Raw genomic sequence first — 16537 nt, 5'->3', positions numbered from 1 at the left:
TTGTCTCTGTCATATCCTTGTGCCAACACAGCTACAACAAGACTGCAAACCGTTAATAAAGTAGTTTGCCAGTAGGGGACATATCTAGAGCATTAAGGCCAAAGCTCCTATCCTCTTTCCCCTTGATGGCTGAAAATTTTGCCTCAGTTCACCGTTCACCTAACCTGCTGTGTTTAGGTGCTAGTCAGAGGTGAAAGTGGGCCAGTTTGGCGTACTGGTAAGAAGTGGTCACTGGTACTGGCCCGGACACAGCCCACATTAAAGCGCTTTCCCTCCCCCCCAAGGCCACCAATGTGGGGGGAGGGGGCAAAAGGGGCAGCTGCCCCAATGGCGATTTAAAAGGATCTGGGGCTCTCAGCCATCGCTACCGCGGCTGGACCCCAGGCCCTTTAAATCACCGCCGGAGCCCCGGGCGGCATGGGCTGAGCAGCGTGGAAGGGCTGGCTGGGGGATGCTGACCCTAGCCCCGCCCCTTCCGCCCAAGGCCCCGCCCCTTTCAGGGGCCTGGAGTCAGGCCCCCGTACCGGTAAGTAATTTACTTTCACCCCGATGCTAGTGAACTTTGAAAATGAACCACCCACACTTGGAAACACAAAGCACAGTTTCCTGAAGAAAAAATGAAAAGGTCAGAGCTGAATTCAAACAAAAGTCTTAAAACTGGAACCTCGGTGGGAGGTATGTCCTTTATTAGTGGTAGTAATTAAATGTACTTGCAAAGTTACAACTTAAGGGAATGTAGACTCAGCAGACTGGGAAGCAATGGTTATTAGCAGAAGTCATTGATGGCTCAAAACCATAATTGTTTTCTATCATTTGTGGTGTAGTGTATAAGTTGCTTTAATAGACTATGCAGCAGTAATCTGCAGGAAAGACCGGTCTTCTTGCAGTTCAAATGAACTATGAGCTAATAGCACTGGTTACAAAATGAATGGGAATGAGATATAATGGCTTAGGCAATATAGAGAATTCAGTTTTATTTTCTGTAGATAAAAATATGTGATGCAGAGTAATCTTTAAAGCAGATTTATGCAAAAAGCATTCTAAGTTGTATTAAGTTTTAAAAGTATTCTATTAATGCTTCATTTTTATAGCTTGTTTTGTGGTATAATTTTATTGTTTCCCATTTTTGAGTTTTACATGAAATATAGTAACATTTTCAGAACTGATTAGCAGATAGTGCCTTTATGGATCAGTGTCATTTTTTATCATCCTTCTTGTTTAACTGGTTCAAATATTAAATACCTGTTATGGAAATGTACAATATCTCTAAATTTACATGAGTACTCTTCCATAGAGTTATAGCATCTGATTGTACTGGAAAATTGATCAGTAAAATATTGCCTTTAAAAACCCGCAGCTATAAACTTAGGACATGTAATGAACTACCTGAAACTATTATTTTCTAAGTATTGACTTCACAGGGAAAGTTACAATTGCCTAATAAATAGTCTATCTGATACAAGTGGGGGCATCAATGATGGGAAAAAGTGTTAAAATTCTGAAGTGGATTTCAGCACACTGGAGTCCCTGATCGTCAGAGGCTGGTATGGGTTCCAGACCCAGCATCCATAGTACAATGTACACCTCTACCTCGATATAACGCTGTCCTCGGGAGCCAAAAAATCTTACCGCGTTATAGGTGAAACCGCGTTATATCAAACTTGCTTTGATCCACCGGAGTGCACATCCCCGCCCCCCCGGAGCACTGCTTTACCGCGTTATATCCGAATTTGTGTTATATTGGGTCGTGTTATATTGGGGTAGAGGTGTATAGCTTTCAAACAAGCTACATTGTAAATTACAGGACCCTTTCAGAGCCTGATACAAAGCATGTTGAAGTCAGTAAAAATGTCCACTGGCTTTGGATCAGTCCCTTATATATTCATGAAGAGATTCAGATTGAAAAAAGCATAAAGCAAATAATTAAGTTCTTCTTTGAGTGATTGCTCCTGTGTATTCCACAGTAGGTATGCATGCTCGCCATGTGCACCGGTGCCGGAAGTTTTTCCCTTAGCAGTACCCGTAGTGGGGGAGCACTGCTGTGACCCCTACAGTATCGCCGCTATAGCGCACTATAAGGGGAGCTGCGCTCTCCCCCCCAACCTCAGTTCCTTCTTGCCGCCAATGAAGGTAGTCGGAACTTGTGCTCCAGCTTCACTGCAGCCTTCTATTCTCTAGCGGTACCATTCGTTGGATCGTTTTTTCAGCATTAGCTTGGACTCGGGGCATGCCCTGCGCTCCAGGCTTCAAGTCGTGCGACTTCTGTCGCCGCTTTATGCCCAGGAGCGACCCCCACCTCCTGACGGTCGAAATGACAGACTGGACCTCTACATAGAGTGTTTCCGCAGACGTGCACAGGCTGAAATTGTGGACAAACAACATCACTTGTCCCATAACCTCAGCCGTACAGAACGCAATGCCATCCACAGCCTCAGAAACAACTCTGACATTATCATCAAAGGGGCTGACAAAGGAGGTGCTGTAGTCATAATGAACAGGTCGGATTATGAACAGGAGGCTGCCAGGCAACTCTCCAAGACCACATTCTACAGGCCACTATCCTCTGATCCCACTGAGGAATACCAAAAGAAACTACACCGTCTGCTCAAGAAATTCCCAGCTACAGTACGGGAACAAATCTACATCGACACACCCCAGTTTATCTGCTACCCAAGATCCATAAACCCGGAAACCCTGGATGCCCCATCATCTCAGGCATTGGCACTCTTACAGCAGGATTATCTGGCTCTTTGGACTCTCTCCTCAGACCCTACGCTACCAGCACTCCCAGCTATCTTCGAGACACCACCTACTTCCTGAGGAAACTACAATGCATTGATGTTCTTCCTGAAAACACCATCCTGGCCACCATGGATGTAGAAGCACTTTATACCAATATTCCACATGAGGATGGACTACAAGCTGTCAGGAACAGTATCCCTGATGAGGCCACAGCAAGCCTGGTGGCTGAGCTTTGTGACTTTGTCCTCACCCACAACCACTTCAGATTTGGGGATAACTTATATCTTCAAGTCAGTGGCACTGCTATGGGTACCCGCATGGCCCCACAGTATGCCAACATTTTTATGGCTGACTTAGAACAACGCTTCCTCAACTCTCGTCCCCTAGTGCCCCTCCTCTACTTGCGCTACATTGATGACATCTTCATCATATGGACCCACGGAAAGGAGGCCCTTGAAGAATTCCACCTGGACTTCAACAATTTCCACCCCACCATCAACCTCAGCCTGGACCAGTCCACACAAGAGATCCACTTCCTGGACACTACAGTGCAAATAAGTGATGGACACATAAACACCACCCTATACCGGAAACCTACTGACCGCTATACGTACCTACATGCCTCCAGCTTCCATCCAAGACACATCACACGATCCATTGTCTACAGCCAAGCCCTAAGATACAACCGAATTTGCTCCAACCCCTCAGATAGAGACAAACACCTACAAGATCTTTATCAAGCATTCGTAAAACTACAATACCCACCTGGGAAAGTGAGGAAACAGATTGACAGAGCAAGACGGGTACCCAGAAATCACCTACTACAGGACAGGCCCAACAAGGACAATAACAGAACACCACTGGCCATCACCACAGCTCCATCACATGGAGCTAAAACCTCTCCAGCGCATTATCCATGATCTACAACCTATCTTGGAAAATGATCCCTCACTCTCACAGACCTTGGGAGGCAGGCCAGTCCTCGCTTACAGACAACCCCCCAACCTGAAGCAAATACTCACCAGCAACTACACACCACACCACAGAAACATCAACCCAGGAACCTATCCCTGTAGCAAACCTCGTTGCCTACTCTGTCCCCATATCTATTCTGGCAACAGCATCAGAGGACCCAACCACATCAGCCACACCATCAAGGGCTCATTCACCTGCACATCCACTAATGTTATATATGCCATCATGTGCCAGCAATGCCCCTCTGCCATGTACATTGGCCAAACCAGACAGTCCCTGCGCAAAAGAATAAATAGACACAAATCGGACATCAGGAATGGTAACATACATAAGCCAGTAAGTGAACACTTCAATCTCCCTGGTCATTCTATTACAGATTTAAAAGTCACTATCACTGAACAAAAAAACTTCAGAAACAGACTTCAAAGAGAAACAGCAGAACTAAAATTCATTTGCAAATTCAACACCATTAATCTGGGCTTGAATAGGGACTGGGAGTGGCTGGCTCATTACAGAAGCAGCTTTTCCTCTCCTGGAATTGACACCTCCTCATCTATTATTGGGAGTGGACTACATCCACCCTGATTGAATTGGCCCTGTCAACACTGGTTCTCCACTTGCGAAGTAACTCCCTGCTCTCCATGTGTCAGTATATAATGCCTGCATCTGTAACTTTCACTCTATGCATCCGAAGAAGTGAGGTTTTTACTCACGAAAGCTCATGCTCAAATAAATCTGTTAGTCTTTAAGGTGCCACCAGACTCATTGTTGTTTTTGTAGATACAGACTAACACGGCTACCCCTTGATACTTGACCCCACGCTAAGTGTCTTTGCTGCCTGGGTGAGACTCATATTAGCGACCGTTGCAAGATCTGTAGGTCGTTCAAACCAAGGACTAAAAAGGAGAGGGACTTCAGACTTAGAGCTCTCCTGATGGAGTTGGCGTTGGCTCCGACCCCGGTGCGCAGATTGGACTCAGCACTGGCCGCCACGTCGTCGGTACGCAGCGAGGCCCCTTCGACCAGCAGGCACCACTCTCCCGCCAAAAAGCAGGGGAAGAGCTCGGCCTCGCAACGCCACCACAATAAGGACAAGGGGGAGGCTGGTCCCGTGCTGGGCAGCCCTCAGTCCGCCCCGGGCTTAAGACCTCCAACTCGAGTGGAGCGGAGCAGCCCGGTGCAGTCAACCCAGACATCCCCGGTACGGATGCCGTCGACGCGGGAGGCAGTGCAGGCAGCAAAAGACATTATGTCTTTGCCCGTGCCGAGCTCGCAGCCAAGTACGACCCCCAGGTCTCGGGGTAAGCCCCCATTAGGGGACCGTCCTTCCTCTTCGGTGAGCAGTGGTTCTTGCTCCGGAGATCGCTCTCTGCACTGCTCGATGCGCAGCGGCCGCTCTTCAAGCGACTCCCGGCCGCCGTCGACGCCTCTCAGACTCTTTGTCCCGCCGCCGAGACGGGAACCGCGGACCCTTCCTACCCCGCCCTCCTGCGTGCGCAGGCACCGGGAGAGGCACTGGGAACGCTCCCCGGCCCGGCGTGAATACCGGAGCAGATCTCGACGCGATAGGCGTCGTCGTTCGCGCTCCAGCTCCCGCTCGACCAGACGCCGTGCCAGAGGCTCTCCACGTGGTACCTCGGTGGCAAGGCACCGAGCTTCGTACCGTCGTTACGGCTACTGAAGCAGCGCATCGAGGGGGTACCGTTCCTCGCCTTCGAGGTCCAGATCGCGAGGGAGATGCCGCCGCAGGCACCGTTCCCTTCGCTCCCGCGGCACCGAACACTCTTCGGCCACCTCGGCCTCGGTCCCCTTCCCGTCCTTGGGCTGCGCTGCCCCGCCAGGACTCGTTTTACCTCCAGGTACCCAGCAAGCCCAAGGCTACGGAACCCAGTGGCAGGGACAATGGTGCCAGTGGGCACTGTGGCAGCAGGTACCGGCCCAGCCCGGGGCCCGTTCCGTCGCCGGAGCATCCCAGGCCCCATCGGCCTCGTCGGGTTGTCCACGGGATAAGTCGACGGGCCAGGACTCGGCGGACCCGCATCCAGACTCCGACCTGGGTCTCGACCCCCCCGGCACCGATCGTGGTGCCCAACTCCGCACGTGCCGCGATTGTGGCCCCTCCGCCCTTGGTCCCGCAGGAGGACTTCAAGGCGCACCAGGACTTGCTGAAGCGGGTGGCATCCAGCCTTCAGCTACAAGCCAAGGAGATGGAGGGACCGTCAGACTCCCTCTTCAACGTTTTATCTCCCTCGGCACCAGGCCGTGTGGCCCTGCCACTACACCAAGGTGTTGCTAACATCACTAGTGCCATGTGGCAAACTCCCGCTTCCTTGGCGCCAATTTCCAAGAAGGCTGAGAGAAAATACTTTGTGCCGGCGAAAGGTCACGAGTACCTTTATTTCCACCCGGCGCCTAACTCACTTGTGGTGGAATCGGTGAACCACAGGGAGCGTCAAGGCCAACCCGCGCCCACCGCTAAGAATAAGGACGCCAGGAGACTCCCAATTCTCCCAAGCCCGGGACGGCCTGGACAAGGTCCTCACAATCCCGTCCCCGGTGCTGGCTTCCCTTCAGTGGTGGACTGTAGCGGGGTGGTTACCCCGCTCCTGCCCTGGGGGAAGGTTGTGGCTGGGAGCTGCTAAGCTGGGCTGATTGGGAAGCAGCTGCAGCTGGGCCAAACCCCAATCAGGCCTCAGCTGACCCTATATAAAAAGGCTGTGAGCCAGAGGCCAAGCAGTGTCTCTCTGCCTTCAGAGGGAGAAGGGCCTGGCTGCAGCGAGTTAGAGACAGAGTACCTGAGTGGAGCAGGGCTGGGGAAAGGCAGAGGAGCTGGGGAACTCCTGCCTGGAAAGCCCCACGCTGCGGCCTAGTAGGAGGCCAAGGGGTACTGGTGGTTGCAGAGGACAGCCCAGGGGTAGGCCAAGGCAGCAGGTCCAAACCCCCCCTTGCCTGTGATGAGTGGCCTATACTGCAGTCTGCCCCAGGGAGCGGGGGCTAGTTGGTGACGGGCAGTGGCCTTATTCTGAGGTAAGGTAGGGGTAGTGGGTGGGGGTTCCCCGGGGAGGGGAGACCCTAGTACTGAGGGGTGTACTGCCAGGGGGCAGCACCCCAGATAAAAGGGCAGCGGGGTCCGGGAGGGACATGGGGGCCGGAGGACAGGCGGACCACGGGCCTGCAGGGGGCGCTCCAACGCTGAAATGAGCTAATTCCCGGAGATGACCAGCAGGAGGCGCCGCAGGGGTGAGTCCGCTCCTCTACACGGACCCTCCCGAGCAATATGCTACAAGGGGTTCCCTTCAGGGAGGCCAGCCCATCCGTGGATCTGATGTCTGATGCTTTGGACCTAGGCTGGGGAGCCCACATGGGAGACGTTCAGACCCAAGGGATGTGGTCGACCCCGGACTTGTCCCTGCACATAAATGTCAGGGAACTCAGGGCGATACGTTTGGCGTGTACGGCATTTCTCACGCACCTCCGCAGCAAGGTGGTCAGAGTACTCACGGACAACACCGCCGCCATGTACTATATCAACGAGCAGGGCGGGACTCGTTCCCTGGCCCTCTGCCAGGAAGCCCTGGCCTTATGGGAGTTTTGTATAGCCCACGATATCTCCCTATGGGCAGCTCACCTTCCAGGTGTCCGCAATATGCAAGCGGACCGCCTCAGCAGGGTCTTCTCCCCCCAGTGCGAGTGGTCGCTCCACTCGGAGGTCACTCTCTGGCTCTTCCAAGAGTGGGGAGCTCCCCAGATCGACCTGTTTGCAACCCGACAGAACCGGCATTGTCCCCAGTTCTGCTCCAGGGGAGGGGTGGGGAAGGACGCGATCTCAGACGTGTTCCTCATGAGCTGATCGGGCCAGCTCCTATATGCCTTCCCACCACTTCCCCTCATCCCCAAGGTCCTGGAAAAGGTGAAAGTGGACAAGCCAAGGGTCATTCTTATAGCCCCTGCGTGGCCCCGCCAGCATTGGTACGGGCCCCTCTTACGCCTCCTGGCAGCCCCACCGAGGGTGCTACTGCTCTGCCCAGACCTCCTCTCCCAGGAAGGGGGGGGCGCCTCCTCCATCCCAATTTGGCCGCGCTCCACCTGACAGCGTGGCTGCTCCATGGCTGAATGAGGAGGAGAGCAGGTGTTCGGAACAGGTGAGGTGAGTCCTCCTGGAAAGCATGAAGCTGTCCACGCGTCGGACGTACGTGGCAAAGTGGTCCAGATTTGTCAGGTGGGTGGGCGAGCAAGGAGTTTCCCCGTTCCGCCGCTCCTCTCCAGTTCATCCTAGACTACCTTTTGTCCCTTAGGACTCAAGGTCTGGCACTAGCCTCGGCCAGGGTACGCCTCACAGCCATATCGGCTTTTCACCCACCGGTGCAAGGGCACTCCGTCTTCTCCCACCCCATGACCTCCCGCTTCCTGAAGGGCCTAGTCCATTCGTTCCCGTATGCTAGACCGCCGGTGCCACAATGGGACCTCAACCTGGTATTGTCACATCTCACGGGGCCCCCCTTCGAGCCGCTAGCCACATGCTCTTGGTCTCACCTCTCGTGGAAGGTGGCCTTCCTCGTGGCGATCACGTCTGCCCGACGTGTCTCGGAGCTCTGGGCCCTAACCTCGGATCCCCCCTATACCGTTTTCCATAGGGACAAGGTCCAGTTTCGCCCACACCCGGCGTTCCTCCCGAAGGTGATCTCCGCCTTCCATATGGAGCAGAGTATCTTTCTTCCCGTGCTCTGCCCTAAGCCCCACTCCTCTAACAAGGAGCGCCGTCTCCAGATGTTAGATGTGCGTAGAGCATTGGCTTTTTATCTGGATCGGACTAAGCCATTCCGGAAATCCTCTCAACTCTTTGTTGCCTCGGCCGAGCGGGCAAGAGGGCAACCTATCTCGACCCAGTGGCTCTCCCGCTGGATTACCTCGTGCATACGCACCTGCTATGACCTGGCAGGGATTCCCCCGCCACCTATCGTTAAGGCTCACTCGACGAGGGCTCAGGCCTCATTAGCTGCCTATGCCGCCCATGTCCCCATTCAGGACATCTGTAGGGCGGCCACGTGGGCCTCTGTTCACACGTTTACTTCACATTACGCGATTGTTTCCCAGTCTAGGGACAACGCAGGGTTCAGCAGGGCAGTACTTCGTCCCGAACCATCGTGAACGCCTACCCACCTCCAACAGATACTGCTTGGGATCACCTACTGTGGAATACACAGGAGCAATCACTCAAAGAAGAAAGGAAAGTTACCTGTTTCGTAACTGGCGTTCTTCGAGATGTGTTGCTCCTGTCTATTCCACATCCCGCCCTCCTTCCCCCCGTCAGAGTTGTCTGGCGAGAAGGAACCGAGGGTGGGGGGGAGAGCGCAGCTCCCCTTATAGTGCACTATAGTGGCGACACTCTAGGGGTCGCAGCGGTGCTCCCCCCCTACAGGTACTGCTAAGGGAAAAACTTCCGGCATCGGTGCACGTGGCGAGCACACACACCTACTGTGGAATAGACAGGAGCAACACATCTCGAAGAACGCCAGTTATGGAACAGGTAACTGTCCTTTATTTGACATTCTGTGTGATGAATTAGGATACTTGGAAGGCACATGGACCCATTTGTGGGTCTCTCTACCTTCATTCCTCATGGCTCCTGACATGTTAAAAATATTACTTCTCTAGTACTTCTTGGTAAGGAGGCTGCAGCACTGGCCACACAGCAGAACTACTTCTGCGCTTTGACACATTTGGAAGTTTCACAAACAAGCTTCTGCACGGTGGGTCACTGGGTAATTTGAAGGTACTTGAGTAGTAGATGTGATTGATAGGCATATAAGCATCTTCACTCTGAATGCAAAAGATTATTTGCAGAAGAGACAATTTTTAAAACTAGGAATAAGTCCACATGTTGTCACTTGTACCTAAAGCAGAAGGGTGGTCTAGTTCTTAAAGCAGATGATTGGGAGCCAGGATTCCTGGGTTCACTTCCCATCTCTGCCACTGAGTCTGGGTGATACTGCACAAGTTATTTAGCTTCTCTGTACCACGTTTCCCTATTTGTAAGATGAAGGTGATACTACTTGAACTGCAGTGTTGTGAGGCTTAATTCATTCATGTGAGTAAGGCACTTTGAGATCCCCTGATGAAAAACTATAGATGTGCAAAGTAGTAGTATTCTGACTCATAACCTTTCTCAATGGGTGTGACATTTCGCAGAGATACTTGGGATTGTGAAGCAGCCTTGTCCGTGCCTTCTGTTGCTCAGCAGTCTGAAACCTACAGCCTCTGGCAATGCTAGCCCTGTCTTTCAGGTCCCCACAGACTTCTTCCTCTCTGTGCAGTCTAGTGGTAGGCACACACCAACCCCGGAGTCCCTGGAGCACTCCCTTGCAGTGTTCAGCCCTTAACTACTGTACACTCATAAAAATTACCAGGTAAGCTGTCCCCAAAGGAACAGTGCACACACCAGTTTGTTTGATTCAACTGAGGTTTAACTATAAGATAACGTCACTGCATTGAGATATACCTATAGTGAAAATAGTCATAAGTTTATTATTAAAGGCAAAGATTTAAGAGATAGTGAGTAACGATAATGGAAACAGAAATGGCTATATATAAAACAGCAACATAAAGTGCAAACCTGGGTGAACACTTATCAGTGGTTACCTTTCCTATAAAATAAAGTAGTTTTTCGCTCCAAGGATTGTCTTTTGGCAGAGATAGCTGGTTTTCAGTCAAACCAGGATCCAAGCGCTCATGAACCCTCCCTCCCCGCAAGCACCGTTCTTCAAGGTGTTTCTTCAGTAAATGGATAACAAAATGTGGTTTTGCTTCTCCTTATATTTCCCAAAACTCATTGTTTTTGTCCTCAGACTCAGGATGACACCCATGATTCCCTTCCTAGTATGCTGGCTCCAAGTTGCCTTCATATCCTCCTGTTGACTCCGTATGCAAAAACAGGCTTCCATTGTGTTGATTTACAATGCTTAATCTACGTATGAGCCAAAGCAGACAGATGAATCCATGTCCCTTTGTCTGGCAAAACCTGTTTGTCAACTCTGCCTGGGACACCGATTTTAAAATATATTGTCAGTACATATACACAACTTCTGAAATATCATCCGGACATACACTTCATAATGATTTTGAGAATCAGTATAACGTAAGCTTGTGTTAGGTGCCTCACTTTACCCTCTTTGGACAAATACTATAAAAGCTGTGTACTAGGTGTGGTATGTTTGTCATGCCTGATAGAAGTTGCTGTTATAGAAGACCAGCTGACACCAAAAGGCCTGTCACAGTGGGCATGAGATGTCTCAACAGGCACTTTACTGAACATCATGTTAATCCTTTTTATTCCATTTGCAGCCCACACACTCTTGCAGTTTTCCCCTGCTTTTTTCTAGTGCCCTAATACTGCTGAAGACCTGTTAACTTAGGCCATGTCTTTTTGAATATTCTATTAAAAACTGCAGTTTAAAGATTAACAGTTCTTAGTCAAAGCATTCTTTTTACCATTTAAAGACATTGCCCATATAACAGTTCTAAGAGGTTTTTCATTACATGCAAGCGTAAGTACCAGGAGCCTTGGTAATTTGGAATTTAAAATTGAAATCGTGCTGAAGTAGCTATTACAGTTAAAACAATAAAGACAGAGTAGGTGTTTGGTACTTACCTGCTGGGTTTATATGCAGGTCCATGCTATGCTGTTATGTCCTTCCTGAAAGCACTGTCTCCAGAGGCTGGCATTGGCAAAAATGTCCATAAAGTGCTGGAAACTGATTCACTGCTATTCAGGGATCCTGTCCAGTTATGGTATCTTCTAAGAATAACACTATACTGTGGTAGAAAAATGGGCAAAAGAGCTAAGCTCATGATGGATATAAGTAGTATGTGTTTCCTTGCATTTCAAGTATCACCACCACCCAATACTTAGTTGTAATTAAAGCCACCAAGAAGTAGGTTTAGATGTTCATGAGCATAATAGATATTCTCTGTGGTTTTCTGACCTTTATTTAATTTATTTAAATAATTTGGCACTCATCACCATGGCATCTGGGCACATCATACACTAAAGCAAATATCAATGTATTTTGGAAATTGGGGGCATTGCTAGTCTCCCCTCTCTTCCCCTATTGACCATTTGCCCAACAGAAATGTCTGAAGTGTAGGACAAGTAAACATATTGCCAGACCCATCCACCTAAGGCTTTGCTGAATGAATGAGCTTTCACCATGTTCTGAAGGCTAACAGTTTCATGGATAGAGAGCGAGACTTGGTCTACTGGAAAGGTCTTGCCTCTTGTTTTAAATAATGCATATCTAGGGACTATCAGCAAGTGGAATTCAACTGACTGCAGCCAATACATTTGTTCATGGGGGAAAGAAATGGATTTTCATGTAGCCAAATCCCAAGCTATATGAGGCTTTCAAAGGTTATCAAACTCTTTTCTCTATCTCCTTATTACTGTGTTCCCTTTTATATGTGATTATTGTTAGTTTATGGAGAGGGGCTTAATGGACCCGTTTAATGTATGAAATCTGACTAATAAAGTCAGCAATCAGTGGGTTTACATTGAAATTACCCCTTTATAATTATTTCCTGGTTATTTTTATATCCTGGTCACATTAAGGATGTGGCTGAAAAGAGCACAAGGAGATTTATATGTGCTTAGCTGGCTCTCTGCTCTTATTATACTTGATCAGTAAAGAGTAATCACAGAATTAAAAGTGGTGGGGGAAAAGCTGTATGCAAGTTTTCAGATGCCCTAAAGGGATGAATTTATAGCTTTCTTATTTAAAAGCTAAGGGGCAGAGAAAGCAATGGGGTTGCACAAATGTAAATGAAGGGAGAAACCAGTCTTAAAAATGTTAAGCTTTGTTTTAAAGGGTAAAATTGCCACAATGGTTCATCATAAAGGGCATTACCAAAAATACCTGTATTTCTAGAGGGGGAAAAAAAATCTCATCTGGCTAATACTTGTTCCTGTCTTCTAGGACCATGGGCCACTAGAAACAGCAGCATAGATAGCGGGGAGGCAGAGGTCGGACGCAGGGTTACCCAGGAAGTACCACCTGGAGTATTCTGGCGGTCTCAAATCCATATCAGCCAGCCGCAGTTCGTGAAGTTCAATATCTCCTTAGGAAAGGATGCTCTTTTTGGTGTTTATATAAGAAGAGGACTTCCACCATCACATGCCCAGGTACTGTATGACTATGCTTAATGGATTTAAAAGCCAAAAGATAAATGTACTGATGATCTAATGGCAATTAGTTTTAGGTGGTAAGGGCTTGTGCTTTTGAAGTTGAGGGTCCTGGATTCTTCCCCAGTGCCTCATGGCTATGATTTACCTCAGAGCCCTGGAGTTGGTTGTTTGCAACCACGGCTTTGTTACAGATTGGCATCCTCTAACAATAGATTATTTACATGAGTGAAATTTTTTCTTTTAGCTTGGAATAAATAAAGGTTGTTTTCCTGCAATCTTTGTAATGTCACCCTTTTAAAAAATTAACGTCTGCAGTTTGCCATTGTCAGTTTAAAATACTAGTGATGGAAATTCAGAGCATGAATCTGTGCTGTTGTGCTGTAAATCAAAAACAACTGCACTGAGGTCATTGGAATTACACTAGTGAATAGATGGTGGGAGATTAGAATCAGGCCCACTATCTCAGAGTAACATACCATAGGCGATTGAAATGCTCTAAAACCAGAGACAGTCACAACAAGCCTGATTCTCCCCTCATGTGCTGGTATAAATCAGGAGTAGTCTGAGAGGTTATAAAGATGCTGACCTAGTGTAAGTGAGAAGATATTCAGGCCCAGACAGTGTCTTCATAAGGGACTTGCTGCTTTGACTTGCTGAAGAAAATCAGTTGGCAGAGTTTGGATAACTGGAAGTTTTCTATTCCACCATGTTGTTTAGATGGGGATTTTCATGGTTATTTGTGTCAGTGTTGGGTTACTTTTAATCCCCTTTTCCCAATGACTGTACCCAGGCCTCTTCCATCACTAGGTCACTAGGCTATGTATGCAGATTTGCATTTTCTCTTTCTTTTATGGAGTTAAGTCTGGTGCTTGTCTTGCATTTCCTTTTGTCTCTACTTCCACACCTACAAACAGCTGTAGTGAAAACTCATCAGTCCCTCATTTTTATGCTGACCCGATAATACAGAGCAATGGGCACTCAATAAAAATAATGGCTAACAAACTTAGAAAAAAATATAAGCAACTATTTCTTCAGAGGATGTGTAGTGAGAATTTGGAATTCATTGCTTTAGGAGGGCACATAGTCACCGCTGAGATTTGATTTAAATAGCTTGAAAATTTTGGCCAGATCCAAAGCCCATTAAAGTCAATGGAAAGATTCCAATTTACTTTGATGAGGTTTGGCTCAGACTCCTCATGAGCAATAATATATTTTGTAGCTATGCATGCCAAGAACAAAAGAAACCCCCATTCTTCAGGGAATGAGCAAAAGCACAGATGACTACCAATTTCAGGAAGGGAATCTTTCACTCATGTACAGCCTTGAAAATTAGCTCTTAGTACAAAGATTTTTACCTTAAATTTAGAAAGCTTAACTTGACATTTGAGCTCTGGAGAGCAAGTGCAGAAATTTAAGAATCCCTCTTGGGAATGCCCCCATTTGACATTCCTAGACATTTAGCCCCAATTTGCAAAGAATTTCTGAGTTACATTTTTTCATTTGCCAAAGCAGATTGGAGTTACACAGATTTATATATGGTTACATTACATGATTACACACACACACACCCTGCACAAAGAGTGAGTAAATGAATTTTGTATGGGAAACTACACTGGAGTCTGAAGATTCTGATTTATGGGCTAATGCAGGGCGTTAGCATTGGACAATAGGAAGACTCAGCAGAAAAGCCCCACATCCTTATGCAGGATCCTAAATCCTACCAGCCTGTTGAACATAGAAATGATTTTAGGGAAAAGAAAAGAGCCTGCTGCACATCTGAACTTTAGAAGAGTAGCCTTGTTCTGATTCCAGAAAGGAGCAAAGATTTCTGTATTAATGAAAATAATCTGAATTTGACACCAGATGATGTGCTAAAGTTGTACTTTAAAATCCTTGTTACTGCAAGTTAAGGACTTGAGCAGTAAAAGCAGTGAACAAGTTCACTTGACAGTTCATCACTGATCGCTGCTGATATGTCAAGCCAAGTAAAATCCTTTGTGGGAACAAGTCAATAATCAGCAAATTAGGTACATGATTACCCTGAGACAACAAGATGCAGTTCTTGTCTGAGAGCCCTGCTGAGATTTAACCTTCTCAGTATTACTGTTTAGCAAATATTCCAAACGCCTAGTTTAGTCAGTCAAACTGATGTAGCTGTAAGGCCATCCAGAAACAGCTTGGTGTAGTACTGTGGCTAGGGAATGTAGCTCTGGAGGGGGAAACATACAGACAGAAATGCAGGCTTGTGTGGCAAGTGAGCTAGAAATAAAAGCACTCACTATATTTTCAAGAAAGATTTTTCCAGACTATGTAGTGGTACAGCCATGTAACAAAACGTTCATAACCCCCTTAAAAGTGGCCCTTAAATTGTGTAAAGCAAATGAATAAAACACTGCAGATAATATTTGGAGAAGAAATGATAAATCTCTTGGATTAAGCACGTATATGCTGCTTATATAGTGATCCAAGCAAACATTGATATTACTGCTCATCTGCAGACTATTTCAAATGATAGCATGGGGGAGGGATAGCTCAGTGGTTTGAGCATTGGCCTGCTAAACCCAGGGTTGTGAGTTTAATCCTTGAGGGGGCCACTTACGGATCTGGGGCAAAATCAGTATTTGGTCCTGCTAGTGAAGGCAGGGGGCTGGACTTGATGACCTTCAAGGTCCCTTCCAGTTCTAGGAGATAGGATATCTCCATTAATTAAGTAAGTTTATAGAAATACTATTAGGAATGCTTGGCCAAGGCAATCCACCAGGGCATATTACATCCCTTTCCCACGTAGTATTTTATTTGCAAAAATCTCTCTCTTGCCTGGGTGAGTAAACCACTCGTGTTTTCAATTAGAAGTGGGACTAACTGGAAATCATTTGAATAGTGGGGCAGCCAGGATGTTCTCTTGCTTCATAAACACCATTGATATTTTCATATTTTTGATGCTCCCAGCAGTCACAAATCAGAATGATACCATTCTCATCAGTTCAGTCTCTGTTATATGTCACGCTTTGCTCTGCCTTATGCTGCTTACATTATGTCACACTGAATCATGTACATTCAAATATTAAAGTAAATTGTTTGATTGGCTGTCAGCATGGATATCAGATGGCTGGTGGGTGGGTATTTAATGCATAATCAACAATTTGGATGTTTATGAAGTACTAATTTTAAAACACTTTGCAAACAAGTTTTTTTTTCCCCAACACATGTTGTTCAGAGCTTGTTTGTGCTGAGTAGATCTTATGAAGTTTTGGCATGAGGATGAGCTCTCGCCACAATATCTAAATCTATATCTGGATTTTGAACACTTGATGTTCATGAGTTTTTAATTCCATGTTTTGGTTGATCCCATTATTAAAATAGGGTCTATTTTAAAAATTCGGGTTTATATCCTGATTTCAAATGCTCTTGGAGTTTGGTTTGGACTCATCTGTAATTTGCAAGTGCAACCAGGTATCAGGCTTTAGGACACTCTGTGTGGAGTTGCAAAGCTATTTTGCTGACTCACACTGGCTTCCAGAGCAGGTGGGTCTCAGTTATTCTCAGAAGTATAAGAGAGATGGATAAGATGCCTCGAAAAGAAACATTGTAGGGACAAATTGATCAGGAAGAACTCAGATTAACATTAAAGTCTGTAAGTAC

At 47.4% G+C, this 16537-nt stretch overlaps 1 protein-coding gene across 2 annotated transcripts in view; it reads left to right on the top strand.

The window, feature by feature from the left end:
• Positions 1–16537, top strand: part of TENM2 (teneurin transmembrane protein 2) — an 828204-nt gene that overhangs the window by 642343 nt on the left and 169324 nt on the right. Inside the window, exon 7 of one of the 2 annotated variants that reach the window (XM_026660851.1) lies at positions 12687–12892. In XM_026660851.1, coding sequence (XP_026516636.1) covers positions 12687–12892 — 206 coding nt within the window. The remainder of the gene's footprint in view (positions 1–12686; positions 12893–16537) is intronic. The other variant, XM_026660852.1, reaches the window with a different exon arrangement.

Source organism: Terrapene carolina, unplaced genomic scaffold, assembly GCF_002925995.2.
Source record: "Terrapene carolina triunguis isolate 2854851 unplaced genomic scaffold, T_m_triunguis-2.0 Scaffold838, whole genome shotgun sequence".
In the NCBI taxonomy this organism is placed as follows: domain Eukaryota; kingdom Metazoa; phylum Chordata; order Testudines; family Emydidae; genus Terrapene; species Terrapene triunguis.
Note: the sequence above shows the minus strand (reverse complement) of the source record. Positions and strands in the feature narration are given on the sequence as shown.